This window comes from Hemicordylus capensis, chromosome 1 (assembly GCF_027244095.1).
Source record: "Hemicordylus capensis ecotype Gifberg chromosome 1, rHemCap1.1.pri, whole genome shotgun sequence".
NCBI lineage: Eukaryota > Metazoa > Chordata > Lepidosauria > Squamata > Cordylidae > Hemicordylus > Hemicordylus capensis.
Window position 1 is genome coordinate 221,105,705 of NC_069657.1, and position 22,388 is coordinate 221,128,092.

The 22,388-nt window shown below is 41.1% G+C and overlaps 1 protein-coding gene across 1 annotated transcript in view; it reads left to right on the top strand.

Annotated features, from left to right (window-relative positions):
• The window catches only part of BMPR2 (bone morphogenetic protein receptor type 2), a 156,998-nt gene that overhangs the window by 125,130 nt on the left and 9,480 nt on the right, over window positions 1-22,388 (top strand). Inside the window, exons 4-12 of the mRNA XM_053280647.1 lie at window positions 3,802-3,900; window positions 4,722-4,813; window positions 7,377-7,607; window positions 9,704-9,818; window positions 11,670-11,830; window positions 14,745-14,892; window positions 17,677-17,813; window positions 19,072-19,244; window positions 20,547-21,823. Coding sequence (XP_053136622.1) covers window positions 3,802-3,900; window positions 4,722-4,813; window positions 7,377-7,607; window positions 9,704-9,818; window positions 11,670-11,830; window positions 14,745-14,892; window positions 17,677-17,813; window positions 19,072-19,244; window positions 20,547-21,823 — 2,433 coding nt within the window. The remainder of the gene's footprint in view (window positions 1-3,801; window positions 3,901-4,721; window positions 4,814-7,376; window positions 7,608-9,703; window positions 9,819-11,669; window positions 11,831-14,744; window positions 14,893-17,676; window positions 17,814-19,071; window positions 19,245-20,546; window positions 21,824-22,388) is intronic.

The window sequence follows — 22,388 nt, forward strand, 5'->3', positions numbered from 1 at the left end:
TTGTATTCTATCCAGTATCTTTTATGTTTTGTTGTTTGTCCCAGTGGGGATCCTGTAGACTAGAGGGTGCAGAGTGGAGTCAGAAAGGAAAAGGGAGGGAAAGAAGAAGGAGAAAATTGTTTCTGAATAAATTCTCAGTTAAATCTGTATCGGATTACTTTGTGTTTGTGCAGGAAGCAGCTATAAAACAAGTTGTTCTTGGATGTAATGGTACTTGTGCAAAAAAAAAAAAAAGTTGAAAAGCCTGGCATAAATTAATAATCATGAATTGCTATCTAGAACATGATGTAAATAAAATCATATTACTTCATTTTAATTACCAACATATTGCTTTGATCCAAATCTAGAATATCTGCATAATAAAAATTTTCATTCACTGCTTCTACTGAGAGAGCATCTAGTCTAAGCTGGAAGGTTAAAAAATTTTGGGGGGTGTTTTTTTTTAATGTGAATGCTTATTCCCCCTTGAGCCTCCTAACCCATACCTGTAGATCCAGCATTAATTGGAATGGAACCAGCTAAATCTTGATGCTTCTAGCCATCATGATTTTTTCAACTAGTTTATGGCTCTAAATTGGAAATAAGGTTATGACAGTGAGAAGGTCAGTTGTGTGTACTCGGTAACCAGAAAATCAGTTTAGTGTTGCACAGTCTTAGATAATGGCAGGATTAGGATTGAGTTTAAGCTTCATTTTTTCTTTTTCTCATAACCTGAATTTAGTACAGCACATTGTTGAAGCTAAATAAATGGTCTAGTTTTCTTTCTCTTTGAGATCCCCATTGGTATTTGGGTCTGGTGAACACAAATGATGAATGCATGAATAGTCTTACAGTTCGCCCAATCAAAATGTAGTTCATACCAACTTTGGAAATGGGAGCACTGGTGTGCAGAGTAGCTCCACCTCTGCACAATGGTGTTATTTTTATATGAAAGTCATCCTGCTAGAGGCGGCTGGCAATGGTCTTAGCATAGTCCCGATTTTATATTTCCCAAACCCCTTTATTTGTAAAAAGAGAACTCGCATTATGCAAGCTGCAATTATCAAATAATCTTGATTAGAAGATTGAAGATCACTTTTAGACAGAACTGCATCCTTATTAGCCTACAATTGTTGTTGGTTCTGAAATGTGTCCTCAAGGAGCTAAAGGTGCTAGGAGGAGTTGATGATGCTGAAATATATTAAATTGGGCGGTGAGTGGAGAGATACCGAGGTAGAGGCTGGTAGATCCAGCTTTTAAGGATACAAGAAGCCAGAGTTGCTTATTTTAGTCAGAAGAAAGATCATTCTTACTGGCTCTAAGGAGCCAGGTCCCTACTTTTGAGAACACTTTGAGAACATAGGATGATATGGTGTGTGGCATGTAACCCATGGAGGCAGATGTTTCAAATGGCTGATAAAGCTAAGGAGAAGACAGCAGGTTGTGTGTGACAGTTGTATGTGAAGGAAAGGAGCATGGCACCCTATCATGGTGAAAAATGATATTAGCATTATGGCACCTCTGGTTGCCTCCTTGTGAGTGACAGAGTATATGGTGTGAAATTTATAGATGGCTGTTGCATTTGTATGTTCTCATACAAGTTTTTTAAATTAGTTTATTTAAAATTAGCTAATTTTATCTAAATGGCTTAATTATTTTAAATGATTTTAAAGTAATCTTTGAAATCAGCAGTAATAAATTATATTTTGTTCAGAGTATTCCATGAGGATGATACCTAATGAATGGTGAGTTCCCTTGCAGTGAACAGATAGCCTGGTCAAAGCTGAAAAGGTCAGGGCAGTACTGTGCTTGTTCTTTTGGCTGCGTCCACAATGGCACAGCTCTCTTTAATTCCTTAACAATTGTGTGTTGCTTAATCTATTCTCCACAGCTGTTCCCCTGAGACAACTATCTTGAGCATTATACAAAGTTCACACTCCCATGCTTACAATCCACATAGTCTGTTTCTCCCAGAATTGTTCTTTGTCTGTTCGGTGTTGTCTTGCTGATTCCCCACCACCACCACCACCACCACTAGATTTATATATGTCTCCCTTACTTACATCACCTTACAGTGATGATGCAAGATCTTAGAACCATGAAAAGATATTTAGGTGATGGTTTGTGAAAAAGGTGGTACGAGTACAGTACTTCATATTAGTGTTCAAAGTATATCACATACCTTAACTTGGTAATCCTCATAGCAACCGTCTATGAGGTGTTATCCCTACGGGGCCAAAGCTGAGAGACAGTGAGTTAATGACAGAGATGAGATTTGAACTGGGGATTTTCTGGTTCACAGCTCAGTCTCTCAATCTCTTTGTTTTATTAGGAATCAGCTGGAATGTGAGCAAAAATTGAAAAGAGCACACCTTTTCACCCAATCAGATTGTTGTATACACATAGATAAACCTGGGAAAGTATAACTATATCTGTGACTTGCAAAACTTTGTGAATAATTGTTAGCACTAAGGGACTTTGAAGGAAGGTTATTACCTCATTTTTAGCCCCACTGGTAATGCTAAAATGTGGAAGTAGGGTTGGAAATGGAAGAAGGCAATATCAGATGGAGGCTGCTCACAGGCCATGATCAATATTTATTTTACATTTACACCTTATATCCCGCTCGTCCTCCAAGGAGCCCAGAGCGGTGTACTACATACTTAAGTTTCTCCTCACAACAACTCTGTGAAGTAGGTTAGGCTGAGAGAGAAGTGACTGGCCCAGAGTCACCCAGTAAGTATCATGGCCGAATGGGGATTTGAACTTGGGTCTCCCCGGTCCTAGTCAAGCACTCTAACCACTACACGACTCTGGCTATCTGTTAATCTAATATCTGTCCATCTAGTAAAAGTACAAAAGTTAGTTAAGTTATTCATATAGTCATGTTTACAGTTGCATCACTGATTTTCTGATAACCTTACAGTATTTAGGGGTTTGTTTGTTTTGCAAAAGAGCTTGAGTGTGTACATGCTTGTGTGTGTGTCTGCATACAAGTTTTGAAAATGAAAATATTAAAGATTATTGTTCCTTTAAACAAGGAAAAGTAACTTTTGTTTAAGTTGTAAATTGGCTTGCCTTTACTTCATGAGGCATTTCAGATTGAATGCTAAAACATAGTTTGCTGTTATAAAAACAAGCCTTGGATGCATCCCCTTTTCCCACAAGAAACTTCCAATCTCAGTTTGCAGCTACCATAATTTGCCAGGTTTAAACAAAATTGAGCTTTGGCAAACTGAAATCAGAAGTTTCTAACCTTGGTCCATGAGGAAAGGAGGGAGCATGTGAGCCTGAGGCGTGTCTTGTTTCTAATGCCTTTATCATGAATAGCCTTTCTGAGGACAGGAGTCTGGTAAAATACTTGTCTGAAATGGTTTTGATCTGGTTTTGTATTTGAGTCATAAAATGAACCAATTCATGCCTAGAAACTGAACACTGATTCCAGTTTCTCACAAGCTTCTAATTTATTCTTGATTTTCAAATGTATTTCATTTAATGCTTGGAACAAGTTGACTTTTTCAAAGACCAAATTTTGGTCAACACAAAGGAGTAGTACTCCAAAAAAACAATGTTGTGCCACTTGATATTGCTCAGTTTTGGAAGAACCATTTGTAAAACTAAAACAAGTAAGAGCTAGATTCTCACCTGTAAGCAAAGCTATAGATTTTAAGTTTAGTAATATATTAGAGATATGTAAAGAGGTATGTGACAGTGCTGTACTCTGTAAATTGTACTCTCATTTCTTCTCTGCTGTGTATCTGATTCCTTCTGAAAACTTGTGCTGTATGGAGAGGTCATCAGAGATTGCTTAATTTCTTTCAGATCCACCTAATGATGAAACCATTGTCATTGTTTTGGCAACAGTGTCTGTGTTGGCTGTTTTGGTGGTTGCACTTTTCTTTGGCTACAGGATGCTTCCAGGTAAAATATTGATGAGTTTTAAAAAATAGTAATAGTTTGGCTTTTCCCCTTCGTTATAGTAATTCTCGGGATATTTTTTCTTTGCTCTTCAGTTTCTAATTCTGCTTTGCAGTGTAGGACTTGCTTTTATTTTTGAAGATCCTTTTAAAAAATTGCCTGCTAATGCTACTCAACAATTAGATCAGAATGTAGGCAGCAGTGAGTTGCCAGTTTTAGTAGCATTTGATGTCACACAGAAACAAGTATAAAGGCTGGCTGGCCTACCTGTTAGCTTTCCCCCATGGAGGCCGCAGTGCCAGGGCAAATATCACCGCTGTTATGTCAAGAGTAGCTCGCCATTGCCCTGTAGAAAGTTTCCACACAGCTGATTGCTTCCTAGCAAGGAAACACTGTATGACAAGGAAGATTCATGCGAAAAGCTGCTTTAGACAGCCTATCCAAGACTTGGATCATCACCATTTGGAGCCTGTTCCAAGACCCCCATACATGGGAAAGGCAATGGGTGGTCTAGCCTGCATGCAGCATTCTTGCTTGATACTGGGCAACACCCAGAACACCCTTGTGATGACTAAGTACCATTGACATTAATAGGATTTCAGTTAGTCATGACTAACTTGTTTCATTGATTTCAGTGGTGCTTAGTCATATCTAGGTGCTTCCCACTGCCATTTTCTCTAGCTCTTAATGATGCTTTGAAGGGCATCATTTCAGTAAGTTTGTCTGTTGCCAGAATGCATTGTACTACTGACAGTGTTTTCTGACCATTTTGATGTGTAATATTATCCAGGTCTTTACTTTTTGTCTGGCTCTTCTTCCTACAGGGAATCGTAAACAAGGTCTGCATAGTATGAACATGATGGAAGCAGCCACATCAGAACCTTCATTAGACTTAGATAATCTGAAGCTGCTGGAGGTAAATATGTTGTTCTAGATTTTACTCTTCACTTAATTTATAAATCATCTGATCAATTTACTACCAGATGCACATGATACCCAGTGGAAGTGAATATGTAAATCTTCCTTTAGTATGCAGACTGAGAATTGTTTGGTAGTATGATACTTTTTTGTAGCTAATAGCAAGGTTCAGATAAAGGGATACTCCTCCTTGTCCTGGAATATTTTCACTCATGACTATTTCTGAAGAAGGAAGAACACAGTTTGGGTTAGTAGCTGGTATTTAGAATGCAAAAATATTAGTGATGTTCACAAGTTTGATGTACTTCTGAACTGAACATCATCATAGAACTTTAAAAATAAAATAAAGAGTCATAGTGAAACTAGGCCCCCAAAACTGCTTCTTGGGTTGGGGGATCCTCTGGAGCCACATTCAATGCAGGGTGCTGCATCCAGAAAGAGAAATTGGCAGACCTTCCTATGCATGCATAGATGTAATTTCTGCTTGTTCACAAATTTCTTTGAATCCTGGTCACAATTCAGGAACAACTGCTCTGCATATAGGAGTGAAATGCAATAATCTGCGAATGGAGGACTACAATCCAACATAGGTATAAGGATGCTTAAGCTTGTTGAAGTCAATGACTGATATGAGGAGGAAAAGTAAGTAATAGTCCCATTGAAATTAAAAGGACATTAGGCAAGGTCTAACTTGTCCTTTTAATTTCACTGGGACTACTTTGAGTAATCTTCCTCCTCATGTCAGCCAATGACTTTAATTTGTTTTCACTGTTAGTGTAAGCTGGGTTTATCCTTGGAAAGGGGACTAATACAGGCTGTTGATTAATAAAATAAAATAAAATAAGCACTCCTGACTTTGTATACATTTATGGGCAAAATACAGTGAGGGAAATAAGTATTTGATCCCCTGCTGATTTTGTCTGTTTGCCCTCTGACACAGAAATGACCAGGCTATAATTGGAATGGTAGGTTTATTGTAGCTGTGAGAGACAGAATAACAACAAACAAACCCTCAAAAGCCCAGTGCCCAAAAGTCAGCGATGGATTTGCATTGTAGTGAGGGAAATAAGTATTTGATCCCCTATCAACCAGCAAGATTTCAGGCTCCCAGGTGTCTTTTCACTATATGCAGGTAACGAGCTGAGATGAGGAACACCCTCTGTAAGGGAGTGCTCCTAATCGCAGCTTGTTACAGTACCTGTATAAAAGACACCTGTCCATAGAAGCAAGCAATCACTCAGCTTCCAAACTCACCACCGTGCCCAAGACCAAAGAACTGTTGAAGGATGTCAGGGACAAAGTTGTAGACCTGCACAAGGCTGGACTGGGCTACAAGACTATCGCCAAGCAGCTTGGTGAGAAGGTGACTACAGATGGCACGATAACTCGTAAATGGAAGAAACACAAAATAACTGTCAGTCTCCCTCGGTCTGGGGCTCCATGCAAGATCTCACCTTGTGGAGTTGCAATGATCATGAGAACGGTGACAAAGCAGCCCAGAACTACACAGGGGGAACTTGTCAATGATCGCAGGGCAGCTGGAACCATAGTCACCAAGAAAACAATTGGTAACACACTACGCCGTGAAGGACTGAAATCTTGCAGTGCCTGCAAGGTCCCCCTGCTCAAGGCAGCACATGTACAGGCCCATCTGCAGTTTACCAATGCACATCTGAATGATCCAGAGGAGAACTGGGCGAAAGTGTTGTGGTCAGATGAGACCAAAATCGAGCTCTTTGACATCAACTCAACTCGCCGTGTGTGGAGGAGGAGGAATGCTGCCTATGAGCCCAAGAACACCATCCCCACCGTCAAACATGGAGGTGGACACATTATGTTTTGGGGGTGTTTTTCTGCTAAGGGGACAGGACACCTTCACCGCATCGAAGGGACGATGAACGGGACCATGTACCGTCAGATCTTGGGTGAGCACCTCCTTCCCTCAGCCAGGGCATTGAGAATGGGTCGTGGATGGGTATTCCAGCATGATGATGACCCAAAACACACAGCCAAGGCAACAAAGGAGTGGCTCAAGAAGAAGCACATGAAGGTCCTGGAGTGGCCCAGCCAGTCTCCAGACCTTAATCCCATAGAAAATCTGTGGAGGGAGCTGAAGGTTCGGGTTGCCAAACATCAGCCTCGAAACCTTTCTGACTTGGAGAGGATCTGCAAAGAGGAGTGGGACAACATCCCTCCTGGGTTGTGTGCAAACCTGGTGGCCAACTACAAGAAACGTCTGACCTCTGTGATTGCCAACAAGAGTTTTGCCACCAAGTACTAAGACATCTTTTGTGAAGGGATCGAATACTTATTTCCTCACTACAATGCAAATCCATCGCTGACTTTTGGGCACTGGGCTTTTGAGGGTTTGTTTGTTGTTATTCTGTCTCTCACAGCTACAATAAACCTACCATTCCAATTATAGCCTGGTCATTTCTGTGTCAGAGGGCAAACGGACAAAATCAGCAGGGGATCAAATACTTATTTCCCTCACTGTATATGTTTTACCTTACTTTGAAGTTCACCTAATGTCTGCTTTACTTTCTCCCCCTCCCCCACAGCTGATTGGTCGAGGGCGATATGGAGCTGTGTACAAAGGTTCCTTAGATGAGCGGCCGGTGGCTGTAAAAGTATTTTCTTTCACTAATCGCCAGAACTTTGTCAATGAGAGGAACATCTACAGAATTCCACTGATGGAACATGACAATATTGCCCGCTTCATTGTGGGAGATGAGAGATTAACTGCAGATGGGCGGATGGAATATTTATTAGTTATGGAATATTATTCCAATGTAAGTATTTAAAGAGAGTTTAATTTAAAACAAGTAGTTATGTTGGGCACCTAGTAGTACAACAAAAAGGAATTGAGCTGTGCTGTGTTAATGTAAAAATATTCAAAATATAAAAATCTTCAAAAATGCCAACATGCTGTTCTTAAGTGTATGTTACGCATTTTGTTTAATAACAGAGCTCAGGTTAAGGATGTTAGGAGTTGGATTATATAAAAACCAGATCCCAAGGTTCTGTCACCAGCCCTTGGCATTTGCTGCCACATTGTTACCTTTCTCTTTCTTCTTTTAAAATCACATCCCCAGGGTCCTCCTTTCTTCTATTGGAAAGGGAAGAGAAAAAAGCAGTGTAGTGCCATTTCACCTTCCTTTCTCTGCACGTGTGCAGGTGCTGGGTGGACTGCCCTTGAAAATGGGCCCACAATCTACCACTGCCCGCTCTGAGGTAGGGCTGAACGTGTGGTCTATCAGATTCTAGCACTACACTCTAGAAGAATTAGAAACAGAACCCAATATAGGGCTTCATGGATAAGAACACACTTGGTTTTCAGTGGCTGCATTCTTGGGGTCACTGCGACTAGAAGCAGGTTTATCCCAGACCCCATCCAGCAATATTCCTTTAAGTCATAATCTCTTCCTCCTTTATCAGCGAATGATTGTCATTCTTTGAAAAGTGCTTAAGGATTTTGAGAAAGAGTTTCCTGTTGCTTAATTAATATAGCAAATCTTGTATCAATTATGCATACTTGCCAAAATTTGATCAATCAAAGAGGGCTAAAATCATATCACTCCTAACTTCCTGACAGGTGATAAAATTAAAGCTAACAAAAGCTATTATAGCATTTTACATTAATATTAATTTTTAATATTTGCATCAATTCAAGGCACATTTTAGACTTAGAAATATATTTGACACAGAAATATTAAGATGCTATACAATCTAATTTTTGAAACCTTATCTGTTTGCTCTCTTTAATAGTTCTAATAATAACTGAACTGCAGGATTATCTCTCTTAGTTTGACGTCTTGTAGAGCTTTTGCCAAAAGATCTGGTAAATGAGCCTACATCTTGCAAACATATGTGTTGGATCCAAGGGTACTGTTTCATGAGTGGAAAACACTTCTGCTTATACAATCCAGGTCCCCTGGCTTTTGTCCGTTTACCTCTATCCCCTCTGCCTGCCCGAAAAGCTGCTCCTAAGTGTTGGGGTGAGACCCTCCAGAATAGCATGATACATGGCACAGGAGGCTGCAGTAGGTTAGAGAGAATTGCAGATAATCAGGGAAGTGTGTTCTGCTCACTCAACAGCATTTCAATCTAAGCTAGTTTGTTTAATTGCACATAGCATTGTTCAAATACAAGCCATAAACCATTGGTACCGATCCGGTATAGGTTGCTACCAGATTGGTATTCAACTGCCCATGGATAGTGATGGTAGACCCATTATGTTAGTGGAGGGAAACTACTGTTACTCCAAGCCAGTGGTTTGTATTTAGCCAGAGCCAAGAGCCAGAAGCCAGCACTTTTTATTGAGAGCCCTTTTGGGACAGGGAGCTGTATTTTCATCTATGGGTGTGGCCACTGATGAGAAGATAACCATGGAGAGAATCTGCTTCTCAGACTGGATTGAGGGGCCACCTGTCTTAACTGAGCACAGGGCCTTATTGTCTGGATTGTGTTCAGCCATGTTACCTTTGAGTAGGGCCAGAAGAGTTTCTCCTATTTGAGTCTTTCGATTCCTCCCCATGAAAAGGTTAGTCATTTGCTTTGCCATCATGAGGCTGGTGCATCTGGCAAAGGGGATGTTGTGCAATTTTTAAATAAATGCAGCAGTAGTTTTTAGATTGTGAGCCCTTTGGGGACAGGGAGCCATCTTATTTATTACTTCTCTGTGTAAACCGCCCTGGGCCATTTTTGGAAGGGCGGTATAGAAATCGAATTAATAATAAAAAATAAATAATAGTAACAAATGCTTTGTTCTAGGCCTGCTGTTCCTCTTTGCAGTCCCTTGTGTTTTCACATGTAGAAATGGAATATTAAAAGGGATTGCCTTTGCTAATGAACCTAATGAAGAGGACCCTCCTTATTCTTTTCCTAGGGTTCTTTGTACAGATATTTGAGTCTTCATGCCAGTGACTGGGTGAGCTCATGTCGTTTGGCACACTCCATAACTAGGGGCCTGGCGTATCTTCACACCGAGTTGCCACGAGGAGGTAAGATGCGGAGAGGGTAGATTTGTATGAAGATCATTCAGGATTGTGTGCTGTCGCATTATAGAATTTTCATGGGTTTGTATTTTAAGAACATGCAGACATTTCTGTCACTAGAAGTAATCCATTTTGTGCTCTTTTAACCTTAGGTAAGTTCAGTTGAGAGTTCTCTTGGATAATTAGTAATGGCTTAGCAATATCTGTAAAGCAAACTATTTTGCATGAGTGGCAATAAGGATGAACTCAGCAAAATTCTCTGAGCAATCAGCAATGAATCAAAATGAATATAATTCAAGAGATGCATTTTAAACTGATCAGTTGAGTAATTTGTTGCTACACTATAATTGTTTGGTTTGGTTTTCTACACACTTGGAACAAAAATACCAGAGCAATATAAACAGGTAGAAAAACCATTGTTGCACCATGTTTGTGTCTGGCAACCAAATTTCTTGAATCTCAGGATAAGTGATGTAATGAATGTCGCTTTTATGTACAGGGGAAATAACGGGGACTGTTATTTTTGCCATAGTTTTTTTCTTTCTTCTCTCAAGCCATTTAATGTGTATTTTATTATTAGAACCATGCTTTGCTCTGGTAAACAAAAAAGTGAGATTTTATTACTGGCGTAAATATTTGTTTATTGTAATGTAAAGAGCCAGCGTGGTGTAGTGGTTAGAGTGCTGGACTAGGACCCGGGAGACCGGAGTTCAAATCCCCAGTCAGCCATGAGACTTGCTGGGTGACTCTGGGCCAGTCACTTCTCTCTCAGCCTAACCGACTTCACAGGGTTGCTGTGAGGAGAAACTTGAGTATGTAGCACACTGCTCTGGGCTCCTTGGAGGAAGAGCAGGATATAAAATGTCAATAATAATAATAATAATAATAATAATGAATTTTGAAACCATCACGAACAGCTTTTTATCTCTCTAATGTGGGTGGGGGGAGGGGCCCAGCATTTTTTATCCTTTAAGAATGGCCATTGATTGATTTTTGAAGCACTGAAAATAGCACATTTCCAAAGCAATTTTGATCTGCAAATAAAATCATAAAGAGAATTAAAAATGAGTAAAAATAATTGTAGCAAAGCTCAGAAATTACACCTATCTTGAGCAAAACTTCTCAAGCTACTTCAATTCATGGCTCCCATTCAATAAGAATACCATCCATTGTATAGTCTCTTTGCTTTATAGAAAAAAGAGAGCACCAAATTGTCTTCAAAAACTCAACAGATCCCACAGTTCAACTCCTACAATTATTTGGCTGTTTCAACTGTTTTTACATGAATAGCTGCTGCACAGGTTGAAGATCTTAACTTCTAGCTTCGCTTCTTATCCTGTGGTAGTTAGATGTTTACTTGCCTCTTTCAAACATATACTATATTCCCACTCTTCTTTGTCTTTTATATATATGTGTGTGTGTGTGTGTGTGTGTGTGTGTGTGTAGGCAGAAGCCTCTTTGAGTCTTTTTATTTATTTATATTTTTTAAATGGAGAACATTTTAAGAGTACATCCCACAACAACAACAACAACAAACTAAAAATAAAAGGGCTTTCTGTAGTGGAGCTTTGTTAGGTAGGTGAATAATTTTGTCAGTTTTTTTCCTTTTCAAAGGCTAACATGAACAGTGGCAGCTGGTGGACCACTGTGTGAAACAGGATGCTAGACTAGATAGTCCTTGGGCCTGATCCAGCAGGGCTGTTCTTATGTTATGTTCTTATGTTCTTACTCATGTGCTACTGGTCCCATAGACTCTCATTGTAAGCACTGGTCATTGTTTGCTTAAAAAGTCTATGATCTGATTTATGATAGAGACAACTAAAAATCCTGAAACAGTATTTTCAAATATTCAAACAGATCACTACAAACCTGCAATATCCCATCGCGATTTGAACAGCCGTAATGTATTGGTGAAGAATGATGGAACATGTGTCATTAGTGATTTTGGTCTCTCCATGAAGCTAACAGGAAATAGATTGGTGCGCCCAGGCGAGGAGGACAATGCTGCAATTAGTGAGGTGAGTAGGTAGGAACAGGAATGGAAAGGATGGACAAGATTAAATCATGCATGCACAATGGAAGAAAAATTGCTTTTGAAACCAAAATAAAAAATCTCAAAAAGAAAGATTGAATGTGATGACTACACAGCTTCTTTGAAATAAATAATCACTATAAAACACGGAGGGAATTCTTTACATCACCCAGATATGTTCCATGTTGTTAAATTAAGGAGCACTTTCATCTGCTTCAGGCCACAGCTTTCTCATCAAAATAGTTACAGAGCTGGTTGCTTCAGGTAAATATTTTGAAGGAGGAAAGCTGTGTCCTTCATACTTGACATAATGTACATGTATGGTCATCATAGACTGATGGTAGGGCCTTGCAGGTATGTCTCCCTCTCCTTCCGCCAACTGCAGAGTAAGCTGGCTGCTAACAGACTCTGGTCTAGGAGGAGAGTGGCACCCTTTTCTCTTGCAGATGACCTATTGCTGCAGCGAACCTAGGTTTGCAACTGAGTGTGTGCTTAAGAAACAACTTCAGCTAATCTTGGATCTCGTTCTAATATGATGCACGTGTTTCCAAATGTGTTTGACTCGCATACCTGAAAGATTAAAAAGGGCCTGAAAAGTGGAGGATAAAATTAGGGTAACCCATGTACACCATCCTGAGCTGCTTGAAGGAGGAACAAGATAAGAACTGAGTAATAATAAATAATTTTGTGTGAACCATCCCTTAGTTTGTGTGAATTTGCCTTTAATGTTAATGACTCAGTGAAATTTAATTATTTGGAAGTACAAGTTGGTGGTTATCAATTTAGACTGGTGTAGTCTGTTGGGTAACCATATGTTAACTATAACAAAATCAGATAGATAAAATGATAAACAGCGGTCTAAAAATGACAGATGGATTCCATTTCCCATTATTTATTTCCACAGTCCAACAGACCTTCCCAGCACTTCCAGTAATCATTGCTTATTTAGCTTGAGAATTGAAAAGGTTGATAGCCCTTGTGCAGATGGGGAATTTGTGATGGAATCTGGACAGAGGGAATTGAGAGAGGATTAAGCTCTAATTTTTTTATTCAAGATTAATATAAATTCCAAGTGACCTCAGTGCATCTTAGAGGTCACTTGAATTTTTGAGGATTTTGATTTCATTTTAAAGGTACAGTATCTAAAGGATTGTGTCACGATCAGGGAGTAACAAACTTTTCTTTCCTGTAAAGAGTGAACCAGAAGTGAACCCTGTCTTGACTGACAGGCAGTGACTTCTAGAGAACAGCCACTCAGCACACGGTGGGTGGAACCTTGAGGGCCATGAGGCAGGAAGAGAAGTGTGTCTTGGTAAGCAGAAACACATCTAGGCAGGAGAAGAGAGAAGACAGGCGGAAGGCTTAGTGAGCAGCAAGCGAGTTTTGCTGCATCATGGTCAACAGCTAACCTGGAGAAGTCTCTCATCTTGAGAGACAGGATTGCAGGAAGCCTGAATTCTCTCCTGGAGTTTGGGGTGAGTTCAAGGGGGAAGGAAGCCAGGGCTTTTGGCTTCTGAAGGGTTTAGCCAGGGAACAGTTTGTTAGTTAGCTTGCATTAGATTATTTTCTTTTGGTGTGCTTTGCAAATCCTTACAATTGTTCTAAGTTTGTTTATCTGTAACATAAGAAATGCTGAACCTGTCTGTGCCCACTTATCCATTCAGGGCACTACAAAAGTCTCTGTAACCTTTCAAGGTGTTTTTAAAGGTTCCTATATCCCTGTTCCTTGCAACTGGGTGCTTTTTGAATTATCCTTGCAACTGGGTAACCACAATTTTTAAAGTGTGCCACCCCAATACCAGCTGGAGTGCTCTTTGGAAATAATCTTGTAAAGTACTGAGTATTTCTTTTACCTGTAACTAAAAGCTGAGAGAGCCTCAGACTGAAGCGGTCTGTAGGAATTTGAATAAAGTTTTTCTCTTTTTGTTCTTTGTATTTTACCTGCCTCTGATTGGATTTTTAATTTAGGAAAAAGGGGGTTTGCTCTGGTGCAACACATGTCTCGATTTTAATTGCTCAGCAACACTACCAAGTGTTCTCACCACATGTAGGCTCGCACATGGAGGTTTTTGTGTAGTTTTCCAATAGTAAAGAGAAGGAGAGTTCCCTGGAATTTCGCCCACACCAGTGCGGGATTAAACTGTTAAAAAGTGGGTGTGGTGGCAGCGATTGAGTTACCAAAGAAACTATTAAAGTTTTAAAGAACAGCATTTGTGGGTGAAAGCAAGAGATAGAATGGTTCAGCATTTTTCATGCCCTCACATGGGCTTGCTTTGAGACAAAAGCTGGGTTAAATCCGCTAAAGATTGCCATTACCAAGATACCAAATTTACCATTTATCTTTGTCTTATAAAGAATGGTGGCATGGTATGAATGGTATAAAATGCCATTCGCTTTAAAAAGATGAAAAATGGCTCCTGATGTTCAATATTACTGAGCAAGAAAAGAAAATGCTCTGAACCTATCACCTACTCAGTATGAATAAATGTATTCCTATAAGGATATCTGCCCTACATGCAGCTGTCACTCTCCTTCACCTGCTAGAAATAAGAGAAGCTCTGACATTAATTCTGAGGTCTTGGGATATTGAATTTTTTAAGCTAAGCATTCCTACATGAGTTTTTGTTTTTCTCCAAAGTTATTTAATAAAAGTACTGTTTGAAAAGCTTTCTTCCCCGAAAGACTTCTGTTGAGAATGCGAACACAATAAAAAGGGTGCAGTTGTTGTTTTAAATGTAATAGGACCAGAATGAAGCTGCAGGAACTGAATGAAACAATTTAATGCTGAATATTGAGAGTGAAGGCAAGCATCACTGAAAGTATTTCTCTACTTTCCTTTGAAAGATAAGAGTAATAAACAGGATTTAATAAATACTGAATGCCACAACATGTTTTTGCAGGTTGGCACAATCCGCTACATGGCCCCTGAAGTGCTGGAAGGAGCAGTGAATTTGAGAGATTGTGAATCGGCTCTGAAACAAGTCGATATGTATGCACTAGGCCTAATATATTGGGAGATTTTTATGAGATGCACCGACCTGTTTCCAGGTAATAGAGGAATCACTGAAATAATCCTGTTCCATTTACATCTGCTGCTGGGACGCTTTCCAGATTACACGCTACCACATTGTCACTAAGTGTCCTTCCGTACTGCCTGTGTTTTGACATCGCAGTCCTTGCACTGTCAGCAAGGTGCTGTTCACATTTCCGATGCCTTATTTCAGGTTTTATCCTCGCCTTTTAGTCCTAGAATGTTGCAAGTCCATTGTAAAAAATAAAAATAAAAAATAAAGCTGTATTTTCCCATTCTAGGGGGGTTGCACAAGCTACCGTATTTATGTTTTCAAAATGATCCTCCCAGGCCAAAGCATTTTACTGCTGAACAGTGTGTAATCTGGAAATCACTTAGGTGGTGTTTCATGTTTTGGTTTTTTGGCCAACAGATCTATAACTTGCTGCAAAAACCAGTTGTCTTGTTTCTCACCGTTATCTTAGTGCCATCTAGTGTTTCAGAGTGGTACTGAATTATGTTTCTGATGGTGAAATATGTAGCCTTGATACTTAATAAGTTAATCCTGCCAATAAGCTTTAGGTATTAAGGAAAGCTTAACTGCTTACTGAGAGTGCAGTTGAATGGATACCAAGGGCATGTTCACATTAAGGTCTTTAAGAAGCTCTGTGGTACCAATTCAGGTATATCCAATCCTGTACCAATATAGCCAGCCCAGCACCCACCAGTAATAGTGCATGTGATAGATAAGAAATCTGCAGTTTTACACAACACCTTCAGAGAGCAAATACACAAATCTTCTTTATTTTCATTTATATTATTTAATTCTTCTGAAAGAAACTAGTTCTGTGAGTCTGAGAAATAGGATTTTATTTTTATTTATTTTATTTATTTTATTTTATTTTTGCATTTTTATACCGCCTTTCGTTAAAATATAGCCCCAAGGCGGTTTACAAAAGTTAAAAACATACAATAAAAACACAATAAAAACAACATGCTAAGAGTATAAAAACATATAAAAACAGGCATAAAACAGTACAACAAATAAAAACACCCAGAAGCAGCAGTAAAAACGATTATGTAAAAGCCTGGGTAAAAAGCCAAGTCTTTACAAGCTTTCTAAAAGCCATGATGGAGTCCGAGGAACGAATGGCCACTGGGAGAGCATTCCAGAGTCTGGGGGCAGCAACAGAGAAGGCCCTGTCCCGAGTGCACGACAGCCAGGCCTCTCTCATTGTCGGCACCCGGAGCAGGGCCCCCTCAGATGTCCTCGTCAAGCGGGCAGCAACCCTTGGGAGCAGGCGGTCCCTCAAATACCCCGGGCCCAAACCGTTTAGGGCTTTAAAGGTCAAAACCAGCACCTTGAATTGGACCCGGAAAGAACCGGCAGCCAGTGCAGCTCTTTCAAAATGGGGGTGATATGTTCCCAACGGGCAGCTCTGGATAAAACCCTCGCTGCCGCGTTTTGCACTAGCTGCAAAATGTACTAGATGTACTAGATGTGCTGAATCCTGATGTATTCTAACCTAAATTGGAAGTAGACATACAGGCAGGGGAGGGGCAGCCTGTCCTCCTGAGTTTCAGGGGCCATGTGTGCAGCCAGACTTTAACCATGGTTCCATCTGATGTGTGAACCAACCCAGTAGCTGCAGTCTGTTATGAAATTTGGGTGTGGTCTTATTCACCGTCTAAGATCAGAGTCCTCGCTAAGTTGAATTATTTTTACTCTATATAACAAGTATACGATTCTAAGATTACAGTACTTGAGCGTCATAGTGCAGATCAGGGAGAAGTGTGTGTTCAGCCAGAAGTGTTTTGGAAAACCTTACTGAATATCATTATCCAGCAGTATAGGCAAGCCAGTTTTAAATGAATAAGCAGCTTGCCTATTTTACTGGGTGATCAGCAGTACTAAAAAGTAGGGGTGTGCATGAAGTGGCCCGCAACGAACTGGGCCAGTTTGATAGCGAACCGTTCCAGCCTCCAGAAGAGGCAGTGCAGTCAGCCATAGAACCAGACCAAGACCAGTACGTTGTGGACCAATTCGATCCAGTTAAGCAATTTGAGGGGGCTCTCCTTGTAAAGGGGAATCCAGTGGGGATTCCCCTTTACAAGCAAAGGGGATCCTGCCTTTTAAAAGGCTTCGCTGGGGGGCGGGGGTGCAGCAAGAAGGCACCTTTAAAAGTAGATACTTACTGATTCCAGGAGCTTACTGGTGGCAGCTCCTGGAAACCCTGGTGCTCCCCTCAGCCCCCTGCGCAGGTGGGCTGCTGGGGTTTCCAGGAGCTGCCATTGGATCGGTAAGCACCTACTTTTAAAAAGTGCCCTCTCTCCACTGCCCCCCCCTCCAGCCGCCCTTAGAAGCCTTTTAAAGGCAGTATTCCCCTTTGCTTGTTAAGTAAGGGATCCTCACTGGATTCCCCTTTACAAGCATAGCTCCTCAAACAGTTGAGCTGGTTTGATCTAAGACTGGACCAGCCGGTCAGTTCAACCAAACTGGTTTGCAGACCAGCAGTCCATGGATTCCATTGTCTGAATCTGAACCAAATCACAAAAATAAGTCCATACACACCCCTGGTAAAAAAAAGTTCAGAACACCTCCCAGCTACGTGTGTGCTGCTCCCCCATGTGCTCTTTGGCTGTCCAGACCAAATCTCAGGAAAGATTTGGAGAAAATACTCACAGGCACAATGTTATAGGTACCATACCCTGACATTTCAGCACTCAAACTGATAGAGAGTGTGTGTGTGTCTCTCTCTCTCTCTCTCTCTCTCTGTGTGTTTTCATTATAATACACTTTATATGACTTTCTCTATTAATAGGAGAATCAGTGCCAGAGTTCCAGACAGCATTCCAAACAGAAGTTGGAAACCATCCCACTTTTGAAGATATGCAAGTCCTTGTTTCAAGGGAAAAGCAAAGACCAAAATTCCCAGAGGCCTGGAAAGAGAACAGCTTGGTGAGAGAAGCAAAATTCATAGTACAGTATTTCATTTGAGAATAACATTTAAGTTTCTAGAACATAGAGCTAGAGGCAAAATATTGGTATAGGATTCAAACAGTGGTATTTAGTTAAAAACTTTAAACATAATATTAGAATGCAGTATTTCTGTGTTGTAATGGTCGAGGTATTTTGGGTACCTCGACCATTACTACACAGGAGACACCAGCATATTATATTATAACAGTTTAAGATGCCATCACATTGTCAGTCTAACCCTGCAAAAAAACACAAAAACAAAGAGTAAATGAACACAGTATCTTTTTTTTTACCAGTTTGGTGAAAGTTTGCTTGGTCTGCTCTCTTACATAATTTATTAACATCTAAAATTAATTAAAAGATGTCAACATTTTCATTCTCTCTCTGATTAGACCTACCTTGACTTTCTAGTAAGACTTATTTACAGATCTGAAACCCTGGTTCTCATCGTGTACTAGTCCTCTTATAACACACTTAGACAACATGTACTGGTACTGGGGGAAAAACCAAAAGTACTGTTTCAACCAACATATATTTAGAATCATTCCCAGTTTCCAGGTAGTAAAATAAATCATACTCAAAGTTTCAGTTAGCATACATAAAACCTAGTTAAATAAATAACAATGAAACCTAACCGCAACCTAGAATATGATTCATTTGTCAAACTAGGCAGAATGGCTTTTGGAGAGTACCTTCATGCGAAGGCCAAGTAATGTTAATAGCCTTATGATGGAGGAGAGGAGAGCTGGTCTTGTGGTAGCAAGCATGACTTGTCCCCATAGCTAAGCAGCGTCTGCCCTGGTTGCATCTGAATGGGAGACTTGATGTGTGAGCACTGCAAGACATTCCCCTCAGGGGATGAAGCCGCTCTGGGAAGAGCAGAAGGTTTCAAGTTCTCTCCCTGGCAGCTTCTCCAAGATAGGGCTGAGAGAGATTCCTGCCTGCAACCTTGGAGAAGCCACTGCCAGTCTGTGAAGACAATACCGAGCTAGAGAGACCAATGGTCTGACTCAGTATATGGCAGTTTCTTATGTTCCTATGGACAAGGTTACTCATTGTAGTGCATCTGTAAAAACTTTGAAGTCTTACTTATGTCACATTACCTAACCCTTAAAACAATAGGATATTTAGTCTAAATGTAAGATTAAATAATAGAATAGCTTGTTGTTAATATGCCTATTGAAGATGAGAAGGTATAACCAAGGGGCAGAAAATGTAATACCATTTTACTTTAAAGGCTGTGAGGTCACTGAAAGAGACAATCGAAGACTGTTGGGATCAAGATGCTGAAGCTCGATTGACAGCCCAATGTGCTGAAGAGAGAATGGCTGAACTCATGATGATTTGGGAGAGGAATAAATCCGTCAGCCCAACAGTTAACCCTATGTCTACAGCTGTGCAGAATGAGCGGTAAGAAGTACTACTGTATGGGGTTCATTCATATCCTCAATTCTAGGATTCATAAGACTCATTCCTAATGTTTGCAGTGGGGATGAGATATGCATTTTATAAGTATATTTCACATGCACATTTGTTACTTTCAGTCCACATGTCTTCTCGCAAGGTTGTGCTTTGGTTGCAGGGATATCACATTTTCCTGGTGCTCCAAGACTTGCAATTCTTCTCCCAGCTGGCATCTCCATTATATTGTGATTGCTGTGTGCAGTGTGGCTGTGCAAAGTGTCACAGGCCCCTATGGAAGATTGTTTGTCTCTCTGCACTGAAAGATAATTTTTTATTATTAAAAAAAATTATGGTGACTGAAAAGAGACTTGCAAGAATAACACCCGAAGATTAAAATGCAATTGTGATAATTTGTAAAGGCTCTTAGTGCCCGAGACCTGGTATTGTGTGAATTTAGAAACAATATATAACTTTGTTTAAATTGTTCTGTTGTATAGTATAGGACTGTACAAAAATATTCTTCAAATATGAAAAGGTAGCAACTCAAATACCTGCTTTTATAACTGGCCTTGATCCCAGAGAATGAGAAATAAGTGACAAACTGTGACAAACGTGGCAGATTTCTGTCTCCAAAGGGCAGGTGATCCAGAAGACAAGATACTTCACTTTCATTTTGATGGAAGGACAAGTTCTAAGGGTAGATTGACACCCACAGATTGATTGCATAATATGTGCAACTATCACATCTCCATTGGGGGCATTTCCAGACAAAGGTCCAAACTGGCATCAGCTTTAGCCAGTAATATCCCTACACAATGAAAGGAGGTAGAAATCAAAATTGTGTGAGTGAGATAGCCTGGTATGTGCTTAATTGAAGGGTGAGGAGTATATAACTCCTGAAGAAGTTATATACAGTATCAGTGGGTACTAGTCTGGTGGCTATAGGCCACCTGCAGCCTCAGAGGCAGGATGCCTCTAAATACCAGTTGCAGGGGAGAGGGCATGCCCTCACCTCCTGCTTGTTTGCTTCCCAGGGGCATCTGGTGGGCCACTGTGTGAAACAGGATGCTGAACTAGATGGGCCTTGGATCTGAACTAGCAGGGGCTGTTCTTACATAAAAGGAAAAAATCCAGGGCCTTACCTTGAAGCCTGTGACATTGTGCCACTACCATTCTTATAGCATAACTTGATAGTTATGCTTGCCAGAGAAAGTACCCATTTTGTATTTAAGAATCTGACGCTTAAACAAATAAAATATTGTATTACCTATTAACTCTTAATGCTACTGTCATCTTTGTTTTTTGAAGAAATCTGTCACACCATAGACGTGTGCCAAAGATCAGACCATATCAAGATTACTCTTCCTCATCTTACATTGAGGACTCAATTCACCACACTGACAGCATAGTGAAGAATATTTCCTCTGAGCTTTCGATGTCAACACCATTGACACTCGGGGAGAAGAACAGAAACTCCATTAATTATGAGCGGCAGCAAGCACAAGCTCGTATTCCTAGCCCTGAGACTAGTGTCACAAGCTTGTCAACCAACACTACCACCACCAATACTACAGGCCTCACCCCAAGCACTGGCATGACCACCATATCCGAGATGCCTTACTCAGGTGAAACAAACCTCGGTGCTGCAAACGGCATGCAGTCGCTTGGGCCAACTCCTGTTTGTCTGCAGCTAACAGAGGAGGACTTGGAGACCAACAAGCTGGATCCAAAGGAAGTGGATAAGAACTTAAAAGAAAGCTCTGATGAGAATCTGATGGAGCATTCCCTTAAGCAGTTCAGTGGGCCAGATCCACTCAGCAGCACTAGCTCCAGCTTGCTGTACCCCCTGATAAAATTGGCAGTAGAAGCAACAGGGCAACAGGACTTCATCCAAGCTGGAAATGGCCAAGCATGCCTAATTCCAGATGTTCAGCCTGCTCAGGTCTATCCTCTTCCCAAGCAGCAGAACCTCCCAAAGAGGCCTACTAGCCTACCCTTAAGCACCAAAAACTCGACAAAGGAGCCTCGGCTGAAATTTGGAGGGAAGCACAAATCAAACTTGAAGCAAGTAGAAACTGGAGTTGCCAAGATGAACACTATCAATGCTGCAGAACCTCATGTGGTAACTGTTACCACGAATGAAGTGGCAGGGAGGAGCCATACTATAAACTCTCATGCTGTACCAACCCAGTACGTCAATGGTACAGTGCCATCTGGCCAAGCATCCAGCTCAGGGGCACACAGGGCCCAGGAAATGCTGCAGAACCAGTTCAGTGGAGAGGACAGTCGTCTGAATATCAACTCAAGCCCTGATGAGCATGAGCCCTTATTGCGAAGGGAGCAGCAAGTGAGCCACGATGAGGGCATTCTGGATCGCCTGGTGGATAGGAGAGAACGGTCACTGGATAATGGCCGAACAAATGCCAACAACAACAACAGTAACCCATGTCCAGGGCAAAGTGTTACTGTCCGCAGCAACCAGGGCACGGCACCAAATTCTGGACAGACCCACACTAGAAGAGCACAGAGGCCTAACTCATTGGATCTTTCAGCCACAAATGTTTTGGAAGGCTGTAGTATGCAGTGTAAGTTCTGGTGGGGTTTATCTGTAACTGTTGACAAAATTATTCTGAGAACTGATCATGTTGACTTAAATTTCAAACAGCTACATTTTCTCATGTCCTCAAAATCCAGGCAGATTTAACTCCCATTCCTATTGTCCCAATTAAATTTCCTCCATTCTTTTCAGTGAACCATACCTCTTCAACATGCCTACCCACTAGCATGATTTCAGAAGAATTATTAAACACTAGCCAACCCCGCACAAAGCATCTGTGCGCTCTTTGAGGCCGGTGGTTACCTCTCCCCCGCCCCTTCTGCCCCAGTCTCTGCTTCCAGGCCCAGCCGCCTCTCCTCCCCACCGCCACTTCTGCCCCCCCCTTTCTTTCCCCCCTCCTGGGCCTTGCCTTTGCTGCCCAGCCAGGCCCGCCACCTCTGGCCTCCATGGTCGGGCCGCCACCGCAGCAACTAATCCTCCTGGGTGCGCCACAGCCAATCAGGTGCATCCGCAGCCCAGCCTGTCAGGTGGGCGCAGGGACATACATTCCAAGGCACACCCAGGAGAATTATATATATATACTAGCCAACCCA